The sequence below is a fragment of the Amblyraja radiata genome, chromosome 4 (assembly GCF_010909765.2).
Source record: "Amblyraja radiata isolate CabotCenter1 chromosome 4, sAmbRad1.1.pri, whole genome shotgun sequence".
NCBI lineage: Eukaryota > Metazoa > Chordata > Chondrichthyes > Rajiformes > Rajidae > Amblyraja > Amblyraja radiata.
The window spans coordinates 85,304,653-85,327,889 of record NC_045959.1 but is presented as its reverse complement, the minus strand read 5'-3'; the positions used below and the strand labels follow the sequence as shown (position 1 = coordinate 85,327,889).

The 23,237-nt window shown below is 44.1% G+C and overlaps 1 protein-coding gene across 1 annotated transcript in view; it reads left to right on the top strand.

Moving 5' to 3' along the window:
- Nucleotides 1-23,237, top strand: part of LOC116972354 (ankyrin-1-like) — a 91,810-nt gene that overhangs the window by 27,269 nt on the left and 41,304 nt on the right. The window contains exons 5-15 of the mRNA XM_033019932.1: nt 74-175; nt 2,457-2,555; nt 8,845-8,973; nt 10,314-10,442; nt 11,771-11,887; nt 12,397-12,495; nt 13,129-13,329; nt 15,007-15,105; nt 19,753-19,959; nt 20,837-20,938; nt 22,008-22,106. Of these exons, the coding sequence (XP_032875823.1) occupies nt 74-175; nt 2,457-2,555; nt 8,845-8,973; nt 10,314-10,442; nt 11,771-11,887; nt 12,397-12,495; nt 13,129-13,329; nt 15,007-15,105; nt 19,753-19,959; nt 20,837-20,938; nt 22,008-22,106 (1,383 nt within the window). The remainder of the gene's footprint in view (nt 1-73; nt 176-2,456; nt 2,556-8,844; nt 8,974-10,313; nt 10,443-11,770; nt 11,888-12,396; nt 12,496-13,128; nt 13,330-15,006; nt 15,106-19,752; nt 19,960-20,836; nt 20,939-22,007; nt 22,107-23,237) is intronic.

The window sequence follows — 23,237 nt, the reverse complement described above, 5'->3', positions numbered from 1 at the left end:
ACTGTATTGGGTTACAGTGCTGATCTCACCTTACACCTAATTGTGTCCAGTAATACTTTCTTTCTCTCTGCAGGCTCAGGAGACTCCTCTGCACATTGCTGCTCAAGTTAAGGATGGTGAGAAAGTGGCAGAACTGCTGCTAAAAAGTGGAGCAGATGTAAATGCTGCGCAAGAGGTAAGGATATATATTATCTGACTTTACAGTAATGTATCCCATGATTGGCCTACAAGATTATGTTTGAAATCTGCCTCTGAAATTATGCCACGTTGAGCGTATTGATATTGAGTATGACATAATCGATCTTATATTATGCAGTTATGACATTTTGCCAAGGACAAATTAAGCTCCCAATGCATTTTAAGAAATTATATTTGATAGCCATTGATGATGTAAAAGTGTTTCATATTGGATTTAGAATATCGAAGAATTGGAATGCAATTTACCATGGGGTTTTAACGAGCTATTTGGGTCGATGATGACATTTACTCAATCGTTCAATACTCTTTTATAACATGGAAGCTCAATAATGCATTGCTTAATAAAAGGCTAAATAGTGACTGTGAAATGTTCCTGGTGCTGATGGTAATATATGAAGTGATTTATATTGGTACAAGCTTTACATGTGAACCATTAATCTGCTGTATATCATATTGATAGGACCTGTTATACTTTTGGCTTGATGGGAGTCGTATTTTATTATTTTAATATCTTTGAAAGGTAGAATTGATATTTACTTTTACACATGTACCTACATTTTTCAGGATTGCATTGCATTAGGTATGTCAGGGCAAACAAAAGTTTTAAATAATCACAAGCCAATATATGAAAAGTAAACATGTATTATTATATTTGTAATTTCTACGGTTTAAATTATGGCCATTAATTTAGTTGTTCCAGTCTCCAGATGTCAATTTCATTTTGAAAAGTTAGTTTGATGTTTGACTTATTAATGAGCTCCAATTATTAATAAATACTTTTATTTTTTTATCATTCTGGGAAAAAGATGTCTTATTTACTGGTAAAAGTCATATTGAGCCAAGCATTCACACACCTATGCAAGCACAAATCCCTCATGATGAATGGACTTTCTCTCCAGTTGTATCTCCCTTGTCTTCTCCCAAAGTGCTGGACCTGTACTGAGGTTTAGTTTCAGATCCCTGCCTACCCAAGCAGCTATTATTTCTATGTGGGACTTGATGTGAACACCACCAAAGTGCATGATCATGGGTTCAAAATCAGCATTATCTCCAGCATCCTGGTCTCGTCTGATTTCCGCCTACAAAAACATATACAAAAATGCAAATATACATGCACAAATGCATGCACACAATACATTTGGGAAGTCTACACAAACATTTTGTCAGGATAATTTAAAATCTTTCTTCAGAAATGAATTTCAGCTCCCACAGTTGGCCAAGGTTGTTTTTTGTTTTAATTTCTTCCAAGAAATTGCATGATAGGCTGTTGGTTTGATGCAGTTTGATGCATGTTTTGATAGGCGGTTGGCTTGATGGTTTATACCAAAGATAGACAAAGTGCTGGAGTAATTCAGCAAGTGAGGCAGCATCTCTGGAGAAAAATGAGGGGGGGGGGGACTGAAAAAGAGTCCAGACCCGGAACTCACCCATGCATAAATTAACACAACACACTGAAACATTACCAGTATTAATGTAAAAGGAAATAAAATGAGCTTTCAAAGCATCAGTGAAGCTTTTCTAAGATAAATTAAAGCTTCAGACCTAAGAAATGCACCATTTTCTCATAACATTAATTTCATTTGATTTTTGGATCCTGCTATGCATAAACTTTCATGGTAAATTCATGCAAGCACATCAGTGGGCTATTTACAAAAACACATATGAGTTTGAGTAGGCATAAAGCTGCACGGATAAGTGTGAGAAGATTTCAGAAAACATTTTAAACTTGTGGAGGTTTATAAGATCATGAGGGGGAATAGACAGGGCAGATGCATGGAGTATTTTACCCATCGTAGAGAATCAAGAACCAGAGGCCATAGGTTTAAGGTGAGAGGGAAAAGATTTAATAGGAATCTCAGTGGCAACTTTTTCACACAGAGGATGGTGTTTTTTTAGAATGAGCTGCCGGTGGTGGTAGTTGAGGCAGAAACTATAACAACATTTAAAGGGCATTTGGACACATACAAGATTTAGAGGGATTTGAGCCAAACACAGGCAGGTGGGATTAGTATGGATAGGCCACCTTGGTCAGCATGGGAAAGCTGGGCTGTATAAGTCTATAACTATATCTTGTTACAAACATGCAAGCATCAATACTTCAGTCTAAAACCAAGGTAAAACCAAGGTTCAATTTCATTTGGAACAGTAGTTTATTGAAACCAAAATTATGCTAAAAAGTTCCAGAAAAAACAGGGTTTATTATCAATTATTGTGTATTGTTCCTGGCATGTTTACTGTAATCTGTTTGACATCCCTAGAACGGTGAGACAGCCATGCATATAGCAGCTCGCCATGGCAACCTGAAAATGATCCAAGCGTTGATTGAGGAGGGAGGTGACCTAACATGGCAGTCAAAGGTAGGAGGACCCAATACATAGGTTTAAGGTGAAGGGGAATAGATTAATAAGAATCTGAGAGGTAACATTTTCACACTATGGGTGGTAGATGTATGGAACGAGCTGCCAGAGGAGGTAGTTGAGGCAGGGACTATTGCAATGTTTTAGAAACAATTAGACAGGTACATGGATAGGACAGGTTTAGAGGGATATGGGCCTAACACAGGCAGGTGGGACAAGTGTAGCTGGGACATTTTGACCGATGTGGGCAAGTTGGGCAGAAGAGCCTGTTTCCAGTTGTATCACAAACAAAGGGAAGAGTGAACTAACACGGTATATCCTGTGGAAACGAAGAAAATGTAGATAAGGGTATGAAGCCTTTTTGATCCTTGAAGCCTGCTTTATTGTCCTATATACCTGTAATCATGGCTGAAATCCAGTACCATCATGAATCTCTTTAATCTTCATTCTACATATATCAGATTAATGTCAGAATTTATAACGCAAAAGCAGGCCAACTGCTCCACACAACCTTCTTCCACCACATCTCATAGGAGAAATATGTCCCTTTCTCACTCATATTCTTGCCAAGTTGCCTCTTGGATGCACCGTCACTTTTAAAATCAATCATTTCTCTTCATGGTGACATAGAGCATGAAACAAGATGTTTGCCCCACCAAATCCACACCAACCTCTCAGCACCCATGCATATTTATCTCATTTTCCAGCACTTGGTCCATAGCCTTCAATTTTTCTTGCAATTGAAGTACTCATCTACACTTGTCTTAAACTTTCTCCTTCAATGCATTACAGGTACTCACAACTGAAAAAGGTCACCCTCAGATCTCATCTAAATCTCTTACCTCTTACTGTAAATCCAAGTACTCTAGTTTTATTCACTACAATTAGTTAAAATTTCTGCTAGTTTGCGCCATTTATATCTATACTTAACTAAAACTCTCATCTTGTCCTCTTCAGAGGTTCAGAGGTTCATTTATTGTCACATACACCAATTGGTGTAGTGAAATTCAAGTTGCCATTGCAGCACACTAATAAGAATACAAAAAAAGAACACAACATTAAAGAAGAATTTAACATAAAACATAAAAACATCCTCCCACAATGGTTCCCACTGTGAGGGAAGGCACAAAGTCCAGTCCCCATCCCCTTGTCCACCCATAGTCCGGCCTATTGAGGCCTCCGCAGTCGCCGCTACGGGGCCGGATGTTTCAGGCCCTTCTCGCCGGGTGATGGTGCTCCGGCGTCGGGAGGACCCTCTCAGCGGCTTGGGATGCCTGGAATGGCCGCTTCCTTACCGGAGACCGCGGCTTCCGAAGCCGACAGGCCGCGCTGGTTGGAGCTCCAACATTGGCAGTCTTAGCGAGAGATCCCAGGCTCCTGATTTTAAAGTCAGTGCCGCCGCCCGCGGCTGGCCACTCCACAGTCGCGCAGCTCCGCGATGTTCCATCGGCGGACCCATCACACCGGAGCTACAAAGCGGCGACCCGGGCAAGGCACGCCCGCTCCGCGATAGCGCTCCAATGCTGCGCCACCGCCGAAGCCGAGGTTCTGACCGGTCCCGTCAGGAAAAGCCGCTCCAGACCCCGATGTTAGGCCGCGAGGATGGGTCGAGATGCTGCTCGGAGGAAAGCGGCCTCTCCCACCAGGTAGGGACTGAGAAATACAGTTTCCCCCTCCCCCACCCACAGAAAAAGAATAGACCTCCAAACAACACTTTAACGCACTAAAAATTAAAAATAAATAAGTGAAAGGGCGGACAGCTGCAGGCAGGGCAGCCATACCCAACTGGACGGCGCCCTTTGGACGGCGCTCCTCTTCCGGTATGTGTTGTTTTTAAATTTGCACATAACCGGTACCCGATAGCGCTACGATTTTTTGCCTCCCTACCCACCGCTCTCCTGTGATCCAAGCGCACCAAGTTTTATTCCGATCGGTGGAATATTACAAAAGTTATGAAGGATTAAAAATCATAAGATCAGCAGATTGGTCTTCTCTCCTGTCTGTCGCCAGGACGGCAACGCATCTTCTGGCACCCGCTGTCAATCACCGGAGCAAGGAGAATAAAGCTCCGGATGCCGGGCTGAGTCCATGTGTCCAGAAGCCATCCAGAAGCCGTCCCAAAGCCGTCCGCCCTCAAGCCGTCCGTCAGCCTGCAGGTGGCGCTTGGTCAGGGAGGCCGGAGTGCGGAGCGGCCCGGAGCCTGGCCGACTGCGAGGCCGACTGCTACAACCTCGAGATCCTGAGGAAATGAGGAGTGAGTGAGGGGGGATTGAGGGAGCCGGGCACTGGCGGGGCACACCCCCTACCAACCACAACCCCCCCCCCTCCCACCCACAACCACCCCCCTCCCACCCACAACCCCCCCCGCATACCCACCCAGTGGCAGGCCAAGGTAGCGGAAAGCCACAGCAGCGGTAGGCTACGGCAATGCGCAGCCCCCCCACCCCCCCCACTGGCCACTGCCTGAGACCGTTCCCTTCCCCCCCCACCGGCCACAGCCTGAGGCCGTTCCCTTCCCCGACTACAGAACACTCCCATTTGCCCCCACCTGAAACAGTCCCCCTCCCCATCCCCAGCTGCAGGACTAGCTGCGACGTTTACCCCCCCACCCCCGGCCCGTGACAGCCCCCGTCTGAAGCCGTCCCCATCCCCCAGCTGCAGGATGCCCCTCGCCCAATTTCAGGTCACTTGCCCCCTCCCCCCCCAATGTCTCCCAACAACCCCAGCCCGATGCCGTCCCCCTCCCCGGCTGCAGGACGCACCTCCCACCGGCCACCGACAGCCCCCGTCTGAAGCCATCCCCCTCCCCCAGGTGCAGGAAGCTCGTTACCCCACCAGTCCCCTCAGCCCACGCCTGATGTCGTTCCCCTCCCCCAGCTGCAGTCTATTCTGCCCAATAAAAGTCCATTCAGCCCATAATATCCATACTAGCCCTCTGGAAACCAGTCCCTTCGGACCACAACACCTGTACTAGCCCTCCAGAAAGCCTCCCCCACCACCATCTGAAGCCCTCCTCCCCTGGCTGCAGGTCGCTTGCCCCCCATCCCCCCACTGGCCCCTGACAGCCCCCGCCTGATGCTGTCCCCCTCCCCGGCTGCAAGATGCTCCCCCCACCGGCCCCCGACAGTCCCCGTCTGAAGCGATCCCCCTCCCCCAGATGCACGATGCTCGCTCTCGCCCCTCCCCCCCCCCTACCAGCTCCGAAAGCCCCCACTTGAAGCCGTCCACGTCCCCGGTTACAGGACATTCCCGCCGGCCTCCACTCTAAGCCATCCCCCTCCCCCAGCCACAGGATGCTCCCGCCGGTCCCTGCCTGAAGCCGTCCCCAGCTGCAGGACGCTTCCCCCCACCCCCCCCCCACCAGCCCCCACCTGAAGCCGTCCCGTCCCATCCCCAGGTGCAGGACACTTCCCAACCCCCAACCAGCCCCCGCCTGAAGCCATCCCCGTCCCCAGTTGCAGGATGCTCCCCACCAGTCCCCACCTAAAGCCGGTCGGGAGTGACAGCGGTAGGCCATGACATCAATAAGCCACGTCAGCGGCAGCGTTAGGCCACAACAGCAAAAGGCCACGGCAGCAGTAGACAGTGGCAGCGATACGACACGACAGCGATAGGCCACAGCAGTGACAGGCCACAGAAGGGGTAGGCCATGACAGCGTAGGCCACGGCAACAGCCCCTCCCCCTGTAGAAGTTTGCTGAGCTGAACAAGTAAAATAACTCAAAACACAAGTTTTCAAAGGAAACAGACTCCTTTACTCAAGATATCACCAAGGTGAGGAATACAAACAATTGCGTGGAGCAAACCACACAAAAACCTGGTGCTATTCCCTCTCTCCGTAATACAGCAATACAGTCATACTTATACCGTAAAACAGGTTGAAGAACAATGGAGCTCAGTTAAAAAATGATACATGAGTATATGTGAATTATAGTTTCTCACCATATTAGTAAACCATGGGAATGTAAAGACAGTCTAAAGGAGTCACAAAGCCCCATTGTTCTGTAACCACCCTTCAGGTAAGACACTAGCTCTGAGAGCGGCTCTTAGTTCTCACAGATAGAGCGAGGTCGCTTCATACGTGCTTGCAGTAATATTATTGCAGCACTCAGCGCTCTAAATTAGTATCCATACAAAATGGAGGCTACAGCTAAAATGGCTAAAACTATTAGCATCTATATAAAATGGGGGTTAGAGGTTAAAAAATAGCTAGAATTATTATATAAAATGGCGGCTATCGCATTAACTATTACACCCCCCCCCACCGGCCCAAGCCATCCCCCACCCCTGGCTGCAGGACACTCCCCACCAGAAGCCGTCCTGAGCTGCAGTCCATTCCGCCATCAACACCCGTACTAGCCCCTCCAGAAAGCCCGCCTCCACCGGCCGCCACCTGAAGCCCTCCCTCTCCCCCGGCTGCAAGTCAGTCGCCCCCCCCCCATCTACCGGCCCCCGACAGCTCCCGCCTGAAGCTGTCCCCCTCCACCGGCTGTAGGATGCTCCCCTCCACCCCACCGGCACCCGTCAGCCCCGCCTGAAGCCGTCCCCCTCCCCTGGCTGCAGGACGCAGCGGTAAGACCACGGCAGTGTTAGGCTACATCCTGCAGTGGTGGAATATTGCGTCCCACTTAGTCTAGTTCCTCATAAAATTCTGCATCATGTTCAATGCTATCACATCTTTCCTACAGCGTGATGGCCACAAATGTACTCAGGACTCCAACTGAGATCTGACCAATGTTTTATGAAATTGTAGCATAACCTCCCTTGTATTCAATGTCCGAACAAATGAAGGCCTGCATCCCATATGTCTTCTTAACCACCATAATCGCACTGCCACCTTCACGAATCTTTGTCTCACACACCAAAGTCTTTCTGTTTACATCTGTAACAATGACTTGTAATATTTTGTCTCAATCCACATGATAGAAAAGAGATTCCTCAAATTGCTATTTGTGGGATCATTGAAAAATGGTCATTGTGGTTATCCTGCAATTTTATAAAAACAATTTAAAGAGTAGTTTCAGTGAAGTAGATTATTGCAAGATACATAATCAAGCCAACATAGTATTTATATATATTTAAAGTGGTAAAGTTACCAAGACTTTTTACATGAACAGCTATTAAATAAAGCATGACTGAACTATAAAAAGATATTATAAGTGATGAGGATAAGCGTTGTTAATGAAGTAGGTTCTAAGTAAAAATAAAATAATGAATGTAAGAGAGTGGGAGAAACGCAAAGAGTTTTGAAGAGGTAATTCCAGAGCCTGGAACTTTGACAATCGGCAATAGTGCATTAATGGAAATTGTGCACAAGGTCAGAATTGGAGGAGTACAGATAACCCTTGTTATAATCGACCACAGGGGGGAATGGTGTCCATTATTGCCTATTGTCCGCTATAACTGAGTAAGGGATACGCTCCAGCCACCTAGCAGTCACCCCATGAAACAGTGAGGTTTTTTTCAAACACAAAGTTCCTTTCGAACAGCTAAAATGTATTTTTGTTACTGCAAGCTAAAAATACTAAAGGCTGTTTGTTAAGGGCCTGTCCCACTTTCACGAGGTAATTCACGAATTCTCCCGAGTTTTCCCCTTGATTCAAACTCGCAGAATGTTCGTAATGAGTCCATAGGAGGCCGTTGGAGTTCGTAGATATATCGTAGCAGCTCGTTATGCTAGCCATATGTACTCTTGGCATCAGGTAAGTCGGGACTTTTTTTCCAGCCCGATAAAAAATGTCCACGAGTAAAAAAATGGTCGGGATGAAAGAAATTGCAACTTTTTACCCGTAATGAGGGCATCGAAATAGTCGTGGGAATTCGTAGACATACTCGTAGGAGATGGTGAACATGGTTGTGGAAGGTCGTAGGAGTTCGTAGATTACCACGATCTTGATCTTTTTTTTAGGTCCTTTAAACTCGGCAGAGGTTTTGAATTAAGTCGTGAAAGTGGGACAGGCCCTTTACATTGTTTAATAGAGTACCATTGCACGAATGAACTAAGTAATAGCTTGTCAATATTGATGACCTCCCACAGTGGTAACTAGCAGCCTGTGTTCTTATAGAGACAGTGGTGTCTGATTATTGTGAGAACACTCCATCCACTGTAACCGAAACCTGTTATAAAGAGGTGCGTAATAATTAGGATAGACTGTACAGATAACTCATTTGGGCATAGGATTCATGTAGCTCTCAGCTTGAGAACTAGTGAAAGTCGTAAGAAATGTAGGTATCTAGCAGGGCCACTTTTCAATATGGACCAAATTGTATGATGGTTGATTCCTCTTTAGGCTGGAGAGAATCCACTTCACATTGCAGTCCGACACTGTCATGCAACTGTTGTAGAAGAAATCCTGAACTACTTGACCAATGAGAGGAGCCACATGGAGGCTGTTGTGTGTGTCAACCAGGAAAACCAGGTAAAAAAAACAGAAACGTACTTTCATGACTCAAGCGGTTGAAGCAACTGTAAGCTGATGCAGCGGGGCTCGGAGCTGAGACTGCGGGACCCGGAGCTGGGGCAGCGGCCCGGAGCGGAGACTACGGGATCCGGAGCTGGGGCGGCGGCCTGGAGCTGGGGCGGCTGCCCGGAGCTGGGGCAGCGGCCCGGAGCGGAGACTGCTGGACCCGGAGCTGGGGCAGCGGCCCGGAGCGGAGACTGCGGGACCCGGAGCTGGGGCGGCGGCCCGGAGCAGAGACTGCGGGACCCGGAGCTGGGGCAGCGGCCTGGAGCGGAGACTGCGGGACCCGGAGCTGGGGCGGCGGCCTGGAGCTGATGCTGTGGCGGGCCGTCTCGGAGCGGAGACGGCGTTCCGGCTTTCGGCGGCGGCGACATCACCACGGAGGTCCGCTGGACTGGAGGGCAGCATCTCCGGCCTTGATCGATCGCCTCAGCGCAGAGGGAGAACAAGGAGGGAAGAGACGGAGACTAAGACTTTGCCTCCATCACAGTGAGGATGTGCTTGGTGAACTCACTGTGGTGGATGTTTAATTTGTGTTTATTGTATGTTTTGTTTTTATTGGTTCTGTGTATGACTGCAGGCAACATAATTTTGTTCAGACCAAAAGGTCTGAATGACAATAAAGGAATTTAAAAAAGATCTAGAAGCCTCACTCCACCCCACCTGCCAACCATAAAAAACAAAATCTGCATTGCTCTGACTCCAACTCCATAATTCCACTCCATACATTAGGACAAGATAGGTTAGATAGGCCAAAAAATATAGTAATAGAGTTATACAGCATAGAAACAGGCCCTTCAATCCAGCTCATGCATGGCAACCAACATGTCCATCTGAGTTAATCCCATTTTTCATAGTCATAACATAAGAGGCTACATGTATACCATGGGAATTAGGCCCTTCAGCCCAACTCATTCATGCTGACCAAGTTGGGATTTTGGGCTAGTCCTACTTGCCTGCAACTTTGCAAGACTTTGAGCCTTACAGTTACGTGCCAATCCTTCACTCCCTTCCAAATGAGACCCCCCCCCCCCACCCCCCCTCATTCCCTGTCAAGCCATTGAGGCTGTTTGCTTAAATGTAGCATTACCTCTAAACTAAACTAAGCTTTTTGATTCTCTGTTTTTTCCAAAGTACAACGTAGATTCTGTTGAACTGTTATGGAAATGAGAAAGGAATTAAAGAAAATGGTATTTGATTTTTTAATTCTGAGCATGTGGATTTACAAGCTGACCACTTGCTGAGGAAATGTCACTGTCTCCACTTTGACCTATTACACATCCTTTGGTTTCATCCAGGAAGGAGAAACATGCCTGCATTTGGCAGCAGAGATAAAGAAGGATGTGATTCACTTTCCACAAGAGGATACTAAGATTGTTAAAATTCTCCTGGAGTATGATGCTGATATTACTGCAACAACAAAGCTGGTAAATTAATTTTGAAAATTGCTTGGGATACAAGAATTCAAATAAGGTTCTTAAGGTCAGCAGTATCATCACAATACCTTACCTTGTTGTATATTTTTCAAGGAGATAGAGACAGCATAAACCTGGGAAGAAAACATAAAGGGAAAGACAGCACGGAAAGCTAATTAGCCATTTAGTTTAGTTTAGAGATACAGCTGGGAAACAGCCACTCTGGCCCAGCGAGGCAATGCTTACCAACAATCACCCGTGCACTAATTCTATGTTATCCTAGTTTCACATCCTACACACTAAGAGCAATTTACAATTAATCTACAAACCTGCACGCCTTTGGGATGTGGGGGAAACCGGAGCACCCGGAGAAAACCCATATGGTCACAGAGTGAACGAACAAACTCCATACAGACAGCACCCGTAGTGGGAATCGAATGCAGGTCTCTGGCGCTGTAAGGTTGCAACTCTGCCACTGCGCCTCCGTGCCATTTCATTTGTTAACTCAATTAGTATTTTTGATGCTCGTTGGCCCCACTGAGTTAGTCCAACACTTTATGTACTTGTTTTCCCAGATCCCTCAGCTGTACAACATTCCCAGAGCCCGGCCATTCACTATGAGGGTTCTACATTGTTTGACTTTAAAAATGCAGCACTTCAAACTTATCTGAATTAAAAGCATCAGCCATTCCTCAGTCCATTTGCCCAGCTGATTAAGATCCTGCTGTAATTTACCATCCAGCAAAGCTTAGGGAATGAGTTTGCACCTGGAAGAAACCCACGTGGTCCCAGAGGGGAGTAGGGACCCGGGTTCAACCCTGACCTTGGGTGCTGTCTGTGTGGAGTTTGCATGGGCTCCTGTGACTGCTTGGGTTTTCTCCAAGTGCTTGGGTTCCCTCCCATATCTCAAAGCGAGTTGGTAGGTTGATTAGCAATTGTACCTTGCCTCGAGTGTATAGGTAAGTGGTGGAATCTGGCAGGAGTTAAAAATAATGTGGGGAGAATAAAAATAATGGCTTTAATGTGAAATTAGTATAAAATGGGTAGTTGAGGGTCAGTGTGGACTCGAAGGGCATGTTTCTGTGCTATGGTTCTAAATATAACTGGATCAAGCATTAGTCACTGGAGCTGTAAAGCCACAGGGCTACCTGCTGTGCCACCTTGCTGCCATAGCAAATAGTGAGGAAGACAAATACATGGAAGAGAGATGATCACCGATCTGGTGGAGGCATTGAACGCATGAGCTATCAAGGGAGACAATCAGAAAGCCAAACTGTCAGTGTGTTTTAGCTATAAAGTTTGTCTTTGGAATAAAAATGTTACTTTGTTGTCTTTTATAGATGCATGAAACTCCATTGCATTACAGTGCACATGTGGGGAATTCTGATGTTCTTCTGGAAATCTTGAAATACATTGGCTCAAATAGAATGCAACAGGCCATCAATAAACAGTCCAAGGTAATTCCTTCGTCAAAGGCCGTTGGGAGCGGAGTCTTTGAATAATGTTGAGGCGGAGGTAGATTGATAAGCAGGGCTGGGGTGAAGGTGGGGTGAATATTTACTGTGGCCAATGGGCATTACAATCAGCTCACAGATAGTCTGTTTGAACAGCAGAAAGTGGTCAAATCTCCTTAACACATGGAAGACTATTTGGCTCATCGAGTCTTTACTGGCACACAGAGACATTCCATTCACTCATTCCATTTGGGAGCCTTTGGCCCAATGTCTTTTCCATTTCATCCCCCCCCCCCCCACCTTTCCATCTTACTGTCCGAAATGGTATTTATGAAGCACACTAAATGTTTAATTTTGATCTTTGTGTATCTAGTGAGAAGATGTAGGTACACCTGTCAGCCTGAAGAAAGGTCTCCAAATAACAATGTTAGACATAAATTATCACAATGTGCTTGTATGACATTATAATGAAATCCATTGAAAAAATTCTTGCAATTTCCATTGTAAAACAGAATGGCTGTTCACCATTGCTCCTGGCTGCAGAGAGAGGACACACCGAGATGGTGAAGATACTGCTGTTACACCATGCTAGAGTGGACGTATTTGATGAGGTAACCGTCATGCTATTTTGAAGTATTCACCAAGCACTTAAATCTTAATATCGATGATTTAAAAATATGTTTGCTTATTAAAGGTATAATGCAGAACAATATTTATTAAAAATGTTCGTTATTAAAAATGCTACAATGTTATATACTTAATACTTTTTCAACCAAATGATTCAACGGGTGGCACAGTGGCATCGCGTTAGAGTTACTGCTTTACAGCACCAGAGACCCAGGTTTGTTCCTGACTATGGGTGCTCTCTGTGTGGAGTTTGTACATTCTCCCCGTGACCCTGTGGGTTTTCTCTAGTTGTTCCAGTTTCCACTCACACTCCAAAGACGTCCAGGTTTGTAGGTTAATTGGCTTTGGTACGCTGTTAAAAATTGTCCCTAGTTTGTGTAGGTCAGTGTAAGGGGTGATCACTGGTCGGCGCGGACTCAGTGCATCGATCGGCCTGTTTCTTCACTGTATCTCTAAAGCCTTTGCACAGACTCGCTTGAAGGGCTTGTATCCATGCTGCATCTCTCTAGAACCTGTGATAAATGGGTGATGCTCTCTAATGTTTAGCATTTACAATACCAAGTCCTGCATTGCTGCTATGAAGAATTGTGCTCCTTTTTGGATTTTTTTTCCAACAGCATGGTAAAGCCGGGCTTCACTTGGCAGCAGAGAATGGCCATGATCAGATCTCGGATATCCTGCTCTGGCACAAGGCGTTTGTCAATGCCAAAACCAAGCTCGGCTTGACACCACTTCACCTAGGAGCACAAAATGGCTACAACAGGCTGGTAAAGCTTCTGGTAGAGACCCATGCATCCAGTATTGATGCACTCTCTCTGGTAAGTTGCTAAATGCAGTCACTAGCCAATGAGTTAGTGGTAGCTCCGGACAGAGACAGGAACTGTGAGAGAGGGCCAGGACAGGGATGGATGGGACTGGAGGCCGTGTGTGTGGGGCGGGGTGACACCTGCGTGGGCTTGGGCACATTTAGCGGAGCCATTAGGAGCACGAGCGCCACCTCTTTATATCTGCTAAATGACACTGCAACATTTGCCGACCCTTCATCTCTCTGCAGCCTGCGGCCCTCCCTTTCCCTCTCTCTCTCTGCTCGCTTCCTAAAGTACATTTTTAGAAATATATTTAATAAGAGGTGGCACAATGGTGCAGCTAGTCGAAGCTGCTACCTCATCGCCACCTCAGGGACCGGGGTACGATCCTGATCTCATGTACTATGGCCTATTTTCTATGTAAGGCCAATATTTATTGCGCAAATCAAGCCTAATTTTCTTTGAGAAGTTATTGGTGAATTGCCTTCTTGATAAAGGTGCCCCCATAGACTTGTGTAGGAAGGAACTGCAGATGCTGGTTTACACTGAAGATAGACAAAAAATGCTGGAGTAACTCAATGAGACATGTGGCATCTCTGGAGAGAAGGAATGGCAGACGTTTTGGGTCGAGACCCTTCTTCAGACATTTTGTGTCTACCCCATACCCTTGTTGAGTCAGAAGTTCCAAGAAGGTAGATGACGATTTGTAACTCATTATATTGTCACTGTCACTACTAGGACAACCCTTGAGTTCCTGATATTTGAGATCCTGAGCTTCATATTGAGGAGAGCTGGACAGTACTCCATTGATGGTTGAACGAGCCTTATGTAAAGGTTCATAGTGACATTCTCATACTTGGACTTACCCGCCTAGCAAAGCTAAACTGACAGGCCTAAATTTGCTAGCTTTATCATTGCATCCTTTTTTCCTACCTATTTGATAACGTTTGTGATCCTCCAGTTTCAAGATGTAATCCTAAAACACTAGACATGTAAAAGAATATGGTCAATAACTACCACAATGTCCAGGCTTACTTCCCTCAGCAACCTAGCGCACAGACTACCTGGACTGGTTGATTTATTCACCTTGATTATGGCTCACCTTCCAGTGTCACTTCTTTATCAATTTTTAGCCCGTCCAGTATTTCAATTTCATTTTTCTTCGCTGAATCTCTGGCAGCATCTTCTTCCTTGGCAAAAATCACTATCAAATGTACATTCAATACATCATCCTCCAAGAGTAGATTTTCTTCTTGGCTCCTTAATAGCTCTTCTTACTATCCATTTACTAGTGGCACAGTGGCGCAGCAGGTACAGCTGCTGATTCACAGCGCCAGACTTCAATCCTGACCTTGGGCGCTGTCTCTGCGTAGTTTGCACGTTCTTCATGTGAACGCGTTGGTTTCTTCTAGGTGCTCCATTTTCCTTCCACATCCCAAAGACTTGTGCAGGTTTGTAGATTAATTGGCCTCTGTAAAATTGCTCCTGTAGGGCATAGATCCAAGCATAGATCCAGCTACACCATTGGGGCAACAATGGAAAAGGCTTCAGGTCTATCTCTACATAAAGGGAAAGGTCAACATTAGAAAAATAAATTGGAATGTTTTTGCATTTATGTGAGGAAATGAAAGCAATGTTCTGCACTTGCAGTTTCAGATATTAATGTAATTTTCTTTTAACTGCATCTAGTCCAAACGGACACCTCTACACCTGGCAGCAGCAAATGGGCAACTTGATGTCTGCAACAGTTTACTCAAGATGAAGGCGGATGTGAATGCTACAGATATTGTAAGTCGACTGGAACACATTTAATCCAACAATTGCCTGGTAAACATGAGGCCTGAGTCCAAAGAACCTCCCAGAATATAATGTTGGTCCTAACTACAAAGCAAGAACTTTTATGTGTTGACATCTGTAAGATAGTAAAATAGCTGAGGCACTCCAAGAGGTTGATATCATACAGCTTAAATCCTAAACTGTGATGCAGCTGATAGAGCATCTGCCTCAATGTTCCAATGGTGTCCGTTCAATCCTGACCTTGCATGTTATCTCTGAGGAGTTTGCACATTCTCCCTGTGACCATGGCGACTAGTGCACCTGTTTTCTCTCATGTCCCAAAGATAAATTGGCCTCTTGAACATTTCTTGCATGATTATAGACTTGTTTTCTAATTGTGGTTTGTACTAATGGCTTTTTTTTTTGTAGTTTTATATTCACTGCCCTGTACAATTTATTAATGTAATTTATGTTTTTATGTGTTGTCTATATGCCTCTGATGCTGCTGCAAGCAAAATGTTCATTATACTCGTACGTCACCGCACTTGTGCACATGACAATGAATTAGACTTGACGTGAACATAACAGGTTGTTATATTAAAACCAGCACAGTCTTATTCATCTGCTCTAGGAATTTGAGGACAGTTAAGGAGGAGTCGATAGGTCCTTCGAATGATTGTTAAGGTGAATTAGATATGACCGAATTTTAAAATGGTTACCCCCTGCAAAATTCATAGAAGGTAGAAGCAACCTTGAGCTAATGATACAGATGAAAGTATTAAGATGAATGCTGGTATAAAACTGGCTGCATTAAGAAATTAGGCTTCTTCTCTATACAACGTTCACCAGAAAAGCCTCCGTGAAATGGAAGCTATTAGTCATAATGAAAAATTAATTGGACTCTGTTAGAGAGGTTTGTTAGCAGAGATTGCTGTTGATGCAGAGTTACTATTTTCCAAACGTCAATGAGTCTGAAGCAGGAATCTACATTTACTTGATTTAGGTTTATAGGAAGTAATTAAATAGAATGATTGAGATAGATTTTGATGAGTACTCTGACAAAGAAGGTCTTATTAAAGAATTAATGTAGAAATAGGTAACCAGGCTGATATTTATAAGTTGCTACTTAATAGGTGAGTAATTAAGAATGCCATGTGGCATTAATAGGCGGAATTTTGGGTTAAGTATATTGGTTGCATTCTTTATGGCAGCAATGTTTATTAAATACTTTAATCTTGTGCTGGGCATCAGCTATTTCTGAAAATCAATACAAAGTGAAGTAATTAGAGATATTGCACTTTATCAGTCTCCTGGATAAAGGCAATGTGGCATAATTTCAGTAATGAATCAAAACAATGCATGGGTATAGGAAACTAGATAAGGAGATAATGTAACAGGCAGACCTATGTGTGATGAAGGGCAGAGTTTGTATCTGCCAAATGTCATTAAACATACATGAAGTTATACATGCACCCAGATAAGGTCAGCACAAACAGCAATAGAGTCATAAAACATAGGGTCTTACAGCACAGAAACTGGCCCTTCAGCCCAACATGCCCATGCCCACAACATGCCCCATCTACACTAGTCCCACCTGTCTGTTTGGCCCATATCCCTCTAAACCTTTCCTATCCACATACCTGTCCAAAGGTTTTTTAAATGTTGCTATAGTACCTGCCTCAACTATCTCCTCTGGCAGCACATGCCATATACCCATCTCCCTCTGTGTGAAAAGGTTGTCCCTCAGGTTCCTATCAAATATTTCCCCTCTCACCTTAAACCCTGGTCTCGATTCCCCTAAACTGGGTAAAAAATATTTGCATTCATCCTATCTATTCCCCTTGTGATGTCATACACCTTCACAAGATCTCAGGCCCTCAAGTTGTGGCAACATCCTTGTAAATCATCTCTGCACACTTTCAAACAACAACATTCTTCTTTTAGCCAGGTGACCAAAACTGAACACAATACTTCAAATGCAGCCTTCAAGTGTTAAATTATTTTGATCATTCTCTCAATTTGATCAGTCCTGACCTTATCAAGAAAAATTTAAAATGGAGAAACTAAAAACCTGAAACATAAACAAAGGTTTCTAAACTTATGAAAATATGTGAGAATTATTTGACCTTTCTTCATAATTTAGCATTTGAAACTCCAGTATAATTTTCGAAAATCCTCTAAAATTAATCCCCATTTATCTGATGTAGTTTCCAAAAGTAAATGAAGCCCGTAATGTTACTTCTTCTCTTTTAAATTCTAATGGCATTGGGAATAAAGCACAAAATCCCACGAGAGATTGAGATTGTTTCTTTTTCCAGTCCGTTTACTTACACAGAATTTCAAATAACGAAACAGGCCATTTGTTTCATGCTATTTGCCTATGCTCTGCATAAACTATCTGCCTGGAACTTAATTTAACAAATTCTTTTTTTTTTTTTTTTTTTTTTTTTTTTTACCCGTGTGAAATTGGTTTAGTTTATTTTTTTGTTTTTTTGTTTTTTTTTTTAAATTAGAAGTTAATACAGTACAAAACAATACAGTGGCAACTATGTCATACCGTAATCCATTCTATGTACAACCTCTAGTTTTATGTTATGAGAAGGAAGTAAGCAAGACAAGAAAAAGAAAACAATAGAAAGGGGAAAATGTGGAAAAATAGATGGTAGAGAGTAGAAAAACGTGAAGTGTGTATATAAAAAAAAATAAAATAAAATAAAAAAGAAAAAGTGGAAAGTAGAAATAGAAGAGAAGGCCCCTTAAAAGAGAATTTTTCAAATCTATATTCGGAGATGTAAATCTACCCACGTCATGAACTGAAATCACCAATCCTTATGGTACCGCTGCATCACATGATTCCAAAAAGCCGATAAAAGGAGACCAACTCCTTAAGAATTGGTCATATTTATCTATTAGTCGGAGTCTCATTTCTTCAAGGCGTGCTATGTCCATCATATTCCTAATCCACATTTTAACAGTTGGTATGGTTGTATTTTTCCAAAATTTAAGTATCAATTTCTTTCCAATTATTAACCCATAATTAAAAAAAACATTTTGGTCTTTATTTAAATTGGTATCTTCTCCTATTATTCCAAATATAATCCATTCCATTTTGGGTTCTATTCTTGACTTGAAAAGCTTTGTAAATATATCAAATATATCACTCCAAAATTTATTCAACTTTGTACATCCTACAAATGAATGTGTTACAAATTCTATCAGCAAATTCTAATTATCACAAGTTATTGTACAAATCTGGCTTCCATGTAAGTGCAGCATTGCTATCAACCCTTGCTGCACTAATAGTACATTCTACATTCTAATCATATTATGCCATGCGTAACTTTCTAATTTCTCTGAGCATTCCCAAGGTTGCTGGGAAAGTGATTTTTAATTTACTGCCAATGAATGTCAAAATAACAGCAGATGTTGCTACTCCAGATCTCATTATGCCAAGAGATTCTTCCAGTCTGCTAACCACACTGGTAGACCACTAGGGGCGCTGCATTGAAGGCGCCTCTGCCTACAGCTTGTCCGTTTTCCCTCTTTTTTAAATTTTAGTTTGTCTAAATTGTTTGTTCTGGGGTCACTTTAGCTTTTCTATGTGGGGGAGGGGGGTAGGGTAAGGGGGAAACCGTTTCTTAGTTGCTTCCTGGCGGGGATGCGACTATTTCTCTGAGTCGCTTCCCCGCCCCCCCCTCCTCGCGGCCTACCAGCAGGACCAGAGTGGCCTTTCCTACCGGAGACCGGGGACCGGACCAGAGCTACTACAGCGGCAGCGCGGCGCTGGATTCACTGCGGAGCAGGCGATACCTACCTGGATCGCCGTTTGGAGCTCCAGAGCGTTGGCCCTGCAGCATCGACATCATGGAGCTGCGGTTTGTGGAGCTCCCAATGCGGGCGGCGCTGACCGACATCGCGGAGTGCTGGGGCCCTTTTCCGAGGGCCGCCAGTGTTGAATCTCCGCCCGGCGCGGCCTGGGGACGTCGGGAGCTGCGGACTCCCGTGAAGAAACGGCCGTTTTCGAGGTCCAAGCCGCTGAGATTGGCCTCCAGTCCCGACGTCGGAGAGCCAACATCCCGGCGAGCAGGCCTGAGCGGCAGGCTGCCCATAGTGGTGACTGCAGAGGGTTACGGAGGCCCCGACCACGGGTGAACATCAAGGAAGGGACTGACTTTGGTGCCTTCCCTCACAGTGGGAAACTTTTGATTCTGCTGTGTGGGGATGTTTTATGTTTAAATCTATCATGTGTTGTGTTCTTTATTTTAGTGTATGGCTGTATGGTGATCACATTTCACTGTGCCATCTGGCACATGTGACAAATAAATATATCTTGTATCTTGTCCAATTTCAGGTAGTCCTTACTTTCTCCCTCCTTCCCCTCCTCTTCCCAGCACTCCCACAGCCTACTGTCTCCAACTCTTCCTTTCTTCTTTCTGCCCCCCACGTCCCCCCCCCCCGCCCCCCCACCTCCACATCAGTCTGAAGAAGGGTCTCAACCCGAAAAGTCACCTTTTCCTTCGCTCCATGGATGCTGCCTCACCCGCTAAGTTTCTCCAGCATTTTTGTCTATCTTCTATTTTTCCAGCATCTGCAATTCTTTCTTAAACCACACTGGTCATGTCGACGTTCTCTAATCATCCTTCTTTGCTGTTTCTACAGCAAGGACAAACACCCCTCCACCTGGCTGCGGAGAATAATCATTCAGAGGTCGTGAAACTCTTCCTCAAGCAAAAGCCTGAATTGGTGATGTCGGCAAACGTGGAGGGGTCCACTTGTGCACACATTGCCGCTTCAAAGGGGAGTGTTGCCGTGATAAAGGAACTGCTGAAGTTCAACAAAGCTGGAGTTACCACTGCTCGGAATAAGGTGGGACCAGGGAAACAAATATAAACTATTGATTGTACAAGATAAAAAGTAACATCATTTTATTATACAGGCACCCCCGAGTCTATTCCGCCATTCAATCATGGTTGATCTATCTACCCTCTCAAACCCATTCTCTTGCCTTCTCCCCATAACCTTTGATAACCTTACTAATCAATTAAGGGCCTGTCCCACTTACGCGACCTTTACAGGCGACTGCCGGCACTCGTCTTGGTCGCCGAAATTTTCAACATGTTGAAAATTCAGCAGCTACCAGAAAGACGCTATGACTCTTTGGAGACCTCTCACGACCATAGGATGTATGGTCGTGAGAGGTCTCCTATGGTCGTGAGAGGTCACCGGCAACATGTCACCAGGGGTCGCCTGTATGGTCGTGAGAGGTCTCCTATGGTCGTGAGAGGTCTCCAAAGAGTCGTAACATCTTTCTGGTCGCCACTGAATTTTCAACGTTGAATATTTTGGCGACCTATGACGGGTGCCGGCAGTCGCCTGTTAAGATTGTGTAAGTGGGACAGGCCCTCAACTTGTCAATCTCCACTTTAAAAATATCCAATCACTTGGCCTCCACCTAACTAAAGAAATTCCTCCTCATCTCCTTTATAAAGGTACATCCTTTTAATCTGAGGCTGTGCCCACTGGTCCTAGACTCTCCCACTAGTTTCAACCCTTCCCCTTGCTTTTCCTCATAGACAAACACTTGATTCAGATACTGGCTAAAAATATATATATTTCTCATTTGACAGAATAGAACAATACTATTTATGGAAAAAAAAGACTCTAAATGGTGGGAAAATAGACCTGTAGTAATGTGTGCACAATAGCCTTTCCTGTTTTGATGATTGTGATCTGTTTTTTGCAGAATAAAGACTCCAGCCCAATCCACCTTGCAGCTGCTGGAGGTCATGCTGAGGTTGTTAAAGTGTTGTTGGAAGCTGGTGCTTCTGCCACTGATGAGGATGCAGTAAGTTTTGGACTAATAAAGGTCCTTAAGTTTAGTTTAGTTTAGTTTAGAGATATAGCGTATAAATAAGCCCTTCGGCCCACCGAGTCCGCGCCGACCAGTGATCCCTGCACACCAACTCTAACCTACACACGTTAGGGACAATTTTCAATTATACCAAGCCAATTAACCTACAAACTTGTACGTCTTTGGAGTACGGGAGGAAACTGAAGCACCCGGGGAAAACCCACCCAGGTCAGGGGGAGAACGTACAAGCTCTGTAGAGACAGCATCCGTAGTCAGGATCGGATCCGCATCTCTGGCGCTGTAAGGCAGCAACTCTACTGCTGTTCCGCCCTTATATTTGCGAAGAGGATGATAGGGTAGCTGTGAGAAGATTTGGTTCTTAATGCAATATAGTTGCAATTAAGTCATAGAGCTATATAGCATGTAAATAGGCACTATGGCCCAACTGTTATATGCTGACCAAGTTGCCTAACTGAATTAGTCTCACATGCCTATGCTTGGTCCAAATCCCTCCAAACTTTTCCTATTCATGTATCGGTCAAAGAATGTATTTTAACCGTCATAATTGTTCCTGTCTCTACCACTTCCTCTAGCAGTTTGTTCCATGTATGCACCACCATCTGTGTGAAAATATTGTCCCTTTTAAATCTTCCCCCTCTCACCTTAAACCTCTGCCTTCAAGCTTCAGACTCTCCAACCGTGGAGTGGGAAAAATACATTACATTTGCTCCCAGGTATCATTGATAATGGCCATGAGCCATCATTTAGTTTAAAACATAACCCCTGAGCAATTGTGCTTTATGGATTTTATCATTCTGCTCAATGCAGAAACTCTGCCACATCTCTACTGGTAATCCTTTTTCAAATAGCATCTTCCTTGATTCAGAGTATTGGAAAATTAGCAAGCTACTAAACAAGCTACTATCAAATACCAGTGCAAGACAATAGACAGGGTCAGATTAGATTTTCAATGTAATTAAGCTTTCTGTTTGCTTGCTATAATTATTGGTTATGATTTCCCCTGAATATAACAATTTTCATTGATTTTCTTTACATTTTCCAGGAGGGAATGAATGCAGTTCATTTGGCTGCCAAAAATGGACACATTAATGTCCTTGAAGCTCTGAAAGGTGCTATATCCTTTAAAATAACCAGTACAAAGGTTAGTCATTGACAATATTAATTTCATAATCTCTAGTAGGTAAATTGACAAGAACCTTGTGAACACTTTTGTTACAATTTTAAATATAGTCATAGTCATATAGCACGGAAACAGGCCATTTGCCAACTAAGACGCCCCATCTACACTAGTTCCACCTGCCCATATTTCTCCTGTGTGTTCCTCTTGTCAATCTCGTACATAATAACAAAATAGATAATTGAATAATCCACATCTAAGATATAAATGCATTCTTTAAACAGAACTGAGTAAAAATAGTTCCAAACCCCCAGACCCAATTCGTAATGTTATTATTGCTAAGTAACAGCTGTATTCAAAAGCAGCACAAAGGAGACATTTGTATAAGAAGGATCTGCAGATGCTGGTTTAAAGATAGATACAAAAAGCTGGAGTAGCTCAGTGGGACAGGCAGCATCTCTGGAGAGAAGGAATGGGTGACGTTTCGAGTCGAGACCCTTCTTCAAACCAAAAAAGATGTTTCACTGGTTGGTGTGTTGTTTAGAAATATCTTGTGACAAGTCTTCTGAGCTCTCTGATAGTGTTGGGCTGGGAGTAGAGGTGAAATGTATATAGACGGAGACATGTCCAAATTACTTTACTGTATACATCATGGATAAAATATAGTTTTGGACATAAAATAGGCAAAAGACCCCAGTCTAGGATCCCATTTCCACTGGGTACCGATGGCTGGGCCCCATATAACAGCCTCTTAAATGTTTCACTCATGCCATGTTTTAAGGATGAAACATTAATAACATCGACATATTGTAAGACAACATTTTGAATTGAAGATAATGGCATGACCGGATTGTATTTGCCGTATATAATGTGAATAGGTATATTTCTGGGGGGAAATAGAGGAAGGCAATGTAAGAATAAGAAAACTGAGTAGGAATAAGTCAGCTGGTTCTTCAAGCCATCCCACCTTGTCCATTCACATGTGAGGTAATCTTCTTTCAGGTCATTATAGGATTTAGAGCTTAATCATGAAAAATATATAATTTGGAAGTTTTAAAGCAATAGCCTTAAAGAGCAATTTTGACTTGATCTCCTGCTCTGAAGCTGTAACTAAAATAAATATTATTATTCACTGCATGCAAAGTTAATGGCAAT